The sequence below is a fragment of the Medicago truncatula genome, chromosome 3 (genome assembly GCF_003473485.1).
Source record: "Medicago truncatula cultivar Jemalong A17 chromosome 3, MtrunA17r5.0-ANR, whole genome shotgun sequence".
Taxonomy (NCBI): domain Eukaryota; kingdom Viridiplantae; phylum Streptophyta; class Magnoliopsida; order Fabales; family Fabaceae; genus Medicago; species Medicago truncatula.
Window position 1 is genome coordinate 13,253,848 of NC_053044.1, and position 7,921 is coordinate 13,261,768.

At 31.2% G+C, this 7,921-nt stretch overlaps 1 protein-coding gene across 1 annotated transcript; it reads right to left on the reverse strand.

The window, feature by feature from the left end:
- Positions 1 to 3,347: 3,347 nt before the first annotated feature.
- On the reverse strand, positions 3,348 to 6,019 carry LOC25490388 (NAC domain-containing protein 100). The gene is made up of 3 exons (XM_013603810.3): positions 5,497 to 6,019; positions 4,702 to 4,979; positions 3,348 to 4,150 (listed from the first exon to the last, which is right to left on the reverse strand). The coding sequence occupies exons 1-3, from the start codon at positions 5,681 to 5,683 to the stop codon at positions 3,704 to 3,706; spliced, it is 912 nt and encodes a 303-aa protein (XP_013459264.1). The 5' UTR covers positions 5,684 to 6,019; the 3' UTR covers positions 3,348 to 3,703.
- Positions 6,020 to 7,921: the final 1,902 nt, after the last annotated feature.

A 7,921-nucleotide genomic window follows, 5' to 3' on the forward strand; every position in this document is an offset into this window, starting at 1 on the left:
TGTTTCTAAATGGACCGTGATGGATTTGACCATTTAACTAAGCCCAATGAGAGGTCCATGCCCTTAGCCGTTTAGCTATTTAAACGTCATACCATCAGACGGTTAAGCATTATGGACAGCTAGATGGAATAAGGGTAGTCATCCCTCTCATACTGGATGGCGGTTATCCTCCATGAACCCAATTCGAAGATATGCTATTTCTTATTCCTTCTCTCTTATTGATGATATGTTATAATTTGTATCTATGATCTATGGCTAAGTGTTAAAACTTTTATCAATTGGTATCAGAGCCAAATAGATACATGTTATGGCTATATCACACGTTTGCATTCTTAGTATGCATCTTTTCTGATATGCATCCTTTGTAACATAAATTGTTGTGCTAATTTTGCAACCCAAGTTCATGGCTTTAATTCTCTATCCTAATACCATAATTCTTTTAGGGTTTTATTTTGTCTTGTTGGTATAATATACTAAACAAAAAAAAATGTGTTCTATCAAACAAATGATTAACAAATCAGATTTACCATGAACTCCATTTTTCGATCCAAGATTTCTCTCACTAGTGGGTTAACGATTCATGAAATCGAATGAGGACTTCTCTTAATTGATTGATTCTGAATCAAACCTTTATCAAATCGAAATTTGAATCAATTTTAATTTCAAATTTTGGAATGAACCCTAATACTTAGATCTGTCATTAACTCGATAATCCGAAAAAATTGACATGTGCAATCCCTTTGTTTCTATCTCGCGATAAAAAAGCCTTTAAAAATCGATCAAAACATTGGACAAAATCCCAAAATATTGTCGAGTCTGGCCACGGGTCAAATACGACCTGTTTCTAGCATAACGGGCAAAGAAGATGCCCCACGCGTGAATGTTACGCACCCACAAAAACTTGTGTATAAGCCCAGGCGTGTGGGAGCGCGTGAATGAAATATAATTCCATTTTTTTCATAATGCCAAATAATTATTATTTAATATTCTTTTGTCAAAATTGAAATATAATTCCATTTTTTTTCATAATGCCAAATACAGTAATTCCTTTTTTTTTTCTTTTCATAATGCCAAAATTGACATGTGCAATCCCTTTTATGACGTTAGATATTTTACATGTAAATAATTTTATATAGGGATATATTTTTGTCAAAAAAGTAATAATTTTATATGGGAATATTTAACTCATGTTCTAAAATATTATATTTTCACATTTGTATGAAAATTTTATGAGCATTCTTTACTCTTGATATTTAATCTTGATGATTAAGGAATTAATGGACTTTGATTAATTTCTTGATATTTAACTTGTGCTTTGAGTGTTTAAGTAAGAGAGGAACAATGTTTAAATCATATCAAGATACAGGAAAACACTCTATAAATAGAAGTGGAAGACTTAACATTACTTGCACCATTGAAAAGCAACAAGAAAAACAACATAATAATGTTGTGAAGATTTAGCAAAAAATTGATCATCACAAAGATTTCTAGAAGTCTTTAAAAGTGTAAATCAATTCTCTCTTATCATTTTAAAGATAAACCTCTCCCTCCATTCTTCTTCTCTTGTCTGATTTCAATCATTCAAACTCCAAACAAATTGTAAAGAAAGTCTCATATAGCTTTAGGGGTACTAAAGTGTTAGTTTGAGCAAAAAGTGTAAAAGTGTAAGCGGGTAACTTAGCAAGAAGGTGCAAGCCTGCTGAGGCTTAGAGAATACAGTTGTTGTAATTGTTTAGGTGAACAATATTGTAGGATGCAGGATTTGAGAGGTTATCTCAAACATCATAGTGAAAACTCTCATAAGATTGTGAGAAGTGGACTAACCCACAATGGGTGAACCACTATAAACTTTGTGTGTTCTTCTTCTCTTCCTTATACTCTTTATTTTCAAGTATACACTACACACACAAACACACACACACACACACACACATATATATGGGGTTTACTAGAACACACCCACTAGTTTTTATGTGGGAGTGTTTTAGCAAAGCTACACCTTAAGGTGTATTTAACCACTTTTTAGTTATTCACTTGCTAAAATACTCCTTCTAAAAAATAAGTGGGTGCATTCTAGCAAATGCCTATAGGATTTGCTAGAGCACACTCACTTGTTTTTTTAGAAGGTGTGTTATAGCAACATACACCTTAAGGTGTATTTATTAACTTTTTAGTTATAACTTGCTAAAACATTCCCACATAAAAACTAGTGGGTGTGTTCTAGCAAACCTCCTATAAATAATTTTTTCATAAAATTTCTCATAGAGATTTTCCATGTCGATTGGAGAATAAGAGGTTATTGATAAAATTGATCTCCAATCTATAAATAAATGATTTTAAAACGATAAAATTGATACTCATAAAATTAATATCCAATCGATTGGAGAAAGAATGAGAACAAGGAAGTTATTGCTCATAGAGATTTCCAATCTGTAAAATAATGGTTACGGTGAGAGAAAGGATGATAAAAAAAAATACAAGAGGTACTAAGGTGTATAAAATAAATTTGATCTCACCGTGCACTATTAAGTGGATAATTATTAGCCTTCAGATTAAACCAATTTAATGGTTAGTATCAACGGATCCTGACTCATATATATATATATATATATATATATATATATATATATATATATATATATATATATATATATATATATTGTACTAACTTAACTATTCAAAGTCCAAAACTTGAGAATCAATTTTAATTACAGGTTAATTTTTTAAATGGTCACAATTTAAACCCCCATTTCTTGTGACTATTTTATCTACTTCAATTGGCATCAGAGTCTGTTCTAAGGGTTTGAACACTTAAACAAATGTTAGAGAAAAGATTCATGAAATATGTCTAAAGTCAAATACATAGTTTAAGGAGGATCATCAAATAGACCACCACTTTTTAATGGCTTAAACTATACTTTTGAAAAGGTAAGATGGAACTCTTTCTCAGATCTCAAGACACATATATGTGGGGTGTTATCACATATGGAGATTTTGTTCAAATAACCAAAGAAGGAGTTGTCAAATAAAAGAGTACATAAACTGAAGGAGAAAAGGGAGAAAAGTTTCTCGGTCCTAATATTCGCACGAAGAGAAATGCAGATAAGTTATTTTATTTATTTTGTTAAAAATATTTTGGTCTATGTCAATTGTCAAAGAATGAGCATGCACATGTTACCAAGAAAGATACTGATTTTTTTTTGAAAGATTTTCAATGCTTACTGTTACTGTACTTGATTCAGTCTCCACAATCAATTTAATATTGAAAATCCAATTCAGATATTACCAGAATAAATGTCACACTCTATATAGTTGTCATAGAATCCACAAAAATAAGACCAGGCATGTCTCATTCTAATAAAATCCAAACTTATATTCAATAATAATTCTCACGTTAACAACCCTTAAGTATCAAACAACCAATACAATACAATTCCATAATAACAATTCTTATAGTACAAAATATATGCTTCACTGTTATTCACTATTCACTGTTAAAGCTCCCACATACGCAGAGTCCGGGAAAAGGTTCCACCATTTTACTAGTGTATTGTATGCAATCTTTCCTTGTTTTTTTTTACACAAAAGACTATTTCCAGAACTTAAACCTGTAACCTTCCTGTCATATGACAACAACTTTACCAGTTGCGTCGTCAAAGTTACCCCTCATACAATAAAAATATATGCTTCAATTTATTTGAATTCAGTAATTCCATAAGGTAGATAGATCAATTGGTGCAGTTGAAGAAGGTGGATGATGCTGATTCTCAAAGTTTGATCCATTGTTATAAACAGAACCATGTAATGGCAAATTTGGTGAGGGATGAACTTGAATTCCTTGAGTAGAGTAAAATGAACCAATAGAAGGTGTATTTTTTGGAAGATTAATTGAATGATTTGAAGGAACTTCAAAAGGGGTGTTGTTAAAGGAATCAAAGATTCCAACTTGGTTTCTTTCAATTGGATTGGAGAAGCAGGACACGTAAGGTGATTTGATTTTGTCAATGGAATAAGGTGAAGAATTTGTGAGTGGTGGAAGAATAGAAGAACTCATTTCATTTCCTAAAGATTCTAACCTCATTATCCCAGAATGACATGTCTTTTTGCCTGATAAACTCTTCTTAAATACCCTGCAAATCACCCACTCATTCTGCCACAAAACACCAAAACCAATTAGTAATAATGAAGCACTGACACCAACACGACACTGACTCTTGCATTTCAACACTAATGAGTCATGGTAATTTGAAATAATAAATCAATTGAACATAATCACATGTGACAGGTCGTGTTGGTTTTGGACAGGACCGGTCTAAGGTAAGGCCACCAAAGCCCTCGCTTTAGGCCCCCATACAAAAAATTATTTTTCATTAGATTTTACAAGCAAAAGGCCTCATATTCTAATAAAAAAAGGCCCCATATATTCAACCTTACTTTAGACCCCCCTTATTTTTAAAAATTATTAGACCGACCCTGGTTTTGGACACAACCACACAGTCACATGTGAGAGTAGAGACACGCCTTTGATCAAATGTGTTAGTAAGGTTTGCAATCGCATCATTACGATTGTACCTTAGTTGTAGTCGATGTGACCTCAATTGCAGTCGCATTATCTTTATGCCACGACTCATATGATGATCACAGACCTTTATTTAAAGCTCAAAATAAAATAGGTATACACTTTTCGAACAGAGAATTTACCTTGGCAGTTTTAGGGAGGTTGTAAACAGAGAATTTACCCTCAAGTCTATATTCATGCATTACCCAATTACTTTTCTCTCCTTTAGGTGCTCTTCCTTTGTAGAAAACAAGAGTTTTCTTCATTCCAACAAGATATTTTCCTCTGTAAATCTCCTTATCTTTTCCTGTTGCCTTCCAATATCCAGCTTCAGTAGCTCTATTAGTCCTCAAACCAGTTGGGTACTTTTTATCTCTCATACAAAAAAAGTACCACTCTTTTTCACCCATTTTGGCTTTACCTATAACCAAATTAATCAAAACATGTACACAAAATTATCATAAAAAGTAACCAAAGAGAAAATAATTACATTTTACAAACACAATAAAAATAAAAAGCTAAAATATGGTTTTGGTTCCTGCAAATATGCCTCGTTTTGGTTTTAGTCCCTGTAAAAAAAATGACTATTTCTCTAATAAATGGGTTCAGTCATCATGTGCCACGTGTGCAAATCATCAAAAAAGTGGAGCCAAGGACCAAAACCAAAATGAGGCATATTTGCAGGGACCAAAAACAACAAAAAAAAATTACAGAGACTAAAACCAAAACGAGGCATTTTTGCAGCGACCGAAACCATATTTTAGCGGAAAAAAAAAAGAATAATTTTGATGAAACCTAATATATAAACCAATCAAAAGCCACCGTCTATACGTCTTTTCATTTACATGCGATGAAAGTCAAACATTTTTAATGATCGAAAATATATCATTACCCGATCAACGTGCATATGAATTAAATCAAAGATTAAAATAACTTACATGGCAAATCCCAAGGCTCAGATTTGTTCAAATCCACTTCTCCAATGGCCCTAGCAGAGAAGTTTATGTCAATTACCTTTTTATAAAGGTAATGACTAATGAGCTCTTCATCAGTTGGATGAAACCTAAACCCTGGAGGCAAAACCATCTGATCCTTTTCCTTACACAAAACTGAAACATTTTCCATTTTCAATTACTCTTAATTTAACCCTAAAACAAAAGGGTCACTCTAGTTTTTAAAATATCAAACAAAAACACCTCCAAAACCTTAAAACCTCAAAGAAGAATCTATAAAGTGAGAGAGAAAAGGTAAGAATTGTGGAGAAAAATTGAAAATCATGGAAAACATGTGTAATAAGGGAAGAGAAGATTGATGATAATTGTGAGAGTGGAATGTTAATAATAAGTGGGAAAAAAAGTAGAGAGAAAAAGAAGACTGAAAATATTGGTGTTTTGGGAGAGAAAGAAACGTGGAATACAAGATAACTTTGTTGGTTGTTTATTGCCCACAAATGTAAATTTTGTGTTATCATGATTTTATCCTTCTAAATTGTTCTAACTCAATATACTATACTGTGTCTAAATTCTATGCATGTAATTATGATAATCCAAATTGGTTACTGTGGAAAGTCATTGTTATACTTAAAACATTAATTCATAGTTAATTAATTAAATTAACCACTTATTTTATATTTTTGCAGGATTTGTCAAATATACGTTGATGTTGATGTTGATTGGTGCATCTGAACTCAACATTCGATTTATAAAAAAAAATTATTGCTCAATCTAAAACAGAAAAAAGAGATCAAGAAATAGAGGAAGCTGACGAATCATATGAATTAATAATTTTTAGTGAACTTATTTTTTTTTCTAAAAGGTCTAACTGCGAAAGTAAAACTCAAACAAATTGCGCTCAGATGGTTAATCAACTCTATATTTTTTGTTGGATTTTATTTACCTTACGAAGGAACGTTGAAAAGTTAAAAAGTAAAAAAATGTGGTCTCAAACTTGAGTCGGTGTAAATGTCTTGCAATTACAATAAGGTAATTTGTGAGGTAATTAATCTTTATTATGTTGTTGCTAGCTGTGTGGATGCAAGGTTTTGGTCATATAAACGTGTGTATCTTCCTTAGAGAATCGTATTCCTTAATTCTTAATTGGATTCAAATTACTCATGTGGCCCAGGGTTTATTAGGGAGCAAAATGACAAAAAAAAGTGATGAGAATAATAACAGACTATCTTGCAAAAGTTTCCGAAACTGACAATGGCTTGAATATATTAAAGTATTCAAGTCAAAAAGCAAAAATAAATATATTTAATTAAATATTTTTAATTAGATTTAATTTACCTTTCTGTTAAAATTTAAATAACTATGATTCTCTTTCCTTAAAAATCGAAAGGTTCAACAACGAAAAACAAATTTTCAAAACCACTAAAAGAGTCCTCAAAATGTTAGATGAGATCAACTAATAAATGATGTCAAATTTAACATACAATCACTACGATAATTCTTTATTACATAATTTATTGTTTGATCGAAAGTTATTATAACAAAGATTATCTCTATAAATTATTTAATTTGTCAATGAGATAGAGATATATTGAATACGAGGTACAAAAAGTGTTATAATATTAAGTTTTACATTATGGTGTCAACCGATGGACCATTGTATATATCGTGGTTCAGCTAGTTTAGTTTTTTTAGGTGCCAAACAATATGTCTTAATTATAATCTCAAATGAAAATTTATATAATCTTAAACCAAACATCGAGGGTTAGACTCATTCTGTTATGTTTGGTTTAGATAAAAAAACCAAGTATAATGAAAGAGGCTAACCTCGATGACAAGATAATCTTAGAGCTAGTCAAATAACATAACAAAGTCGGCCAAACAACAACCGCTAAATAAATTATAGTAATAAGTAGTAACTATATGGAAACGTTAACGAGTGTCTTTAGGGCATTATTTAGAAACTTTAAATAGTAAGTTTTTGTCAAAGTTTATGAAATCACTGTATTGAAAATTGAAGTTTTTGACTTTTTTAAAGAATAATTTTTTTATTAAAAATCCTTAAAGAGTGTTCTTAGGACACTCGTTAACAAGACTCATAATTATATTCAGCTATTGTACCATGCTGTTCAACAATGGAATACATAAGAAATAAATGGTGAGTTACCATACTCATACTCACGAGATAAAATGAGTGGAACCGTGCAATATCTCATCACCAAGGAATGCTAGAGACATTCTCTATTCAACACTTTTTCTAATATTCATTTTCTTATTAAATAAAATCAATGTATGTTTCAGTATTTAAGTGAAACCAAATTCTAAAGTGTTAGATCTACCTTAATTTAAGACAACAAGAGAGTTATAAAGTGTTGCTAGCACTATTCTTTGACAAATTGCTAACCGGATTATG

What these genes read in the sequence shown, in the direction of transcription:
- LOC25490388 (XM_013603810.3), bottom strand. Translation starts at nt 5,683, where the DNA reads ATGGAAAATGTTTCAGTTTTGTGTAAGGAAAAGGATCAGATGGTTTTG. An exon ending in TGAGCCTTGGGATTTGCCAT is followed by an intron (nt 4,980 to 5,496) that starts GTAAGTTATTTT and finishes ATTTGGTTATAG; the next exon opens with GTAAAGCCAAAATGGGTGAA. An exon ending in ACCTCCCTAAAACTGCCAAG is followed by an intron (nt 4,151 to 4,701) that starts GTAAATTCTCTG and finishes GTTTTGTGGCAG; the next exon opens with AATGAGTGGGTGATTTGCAG.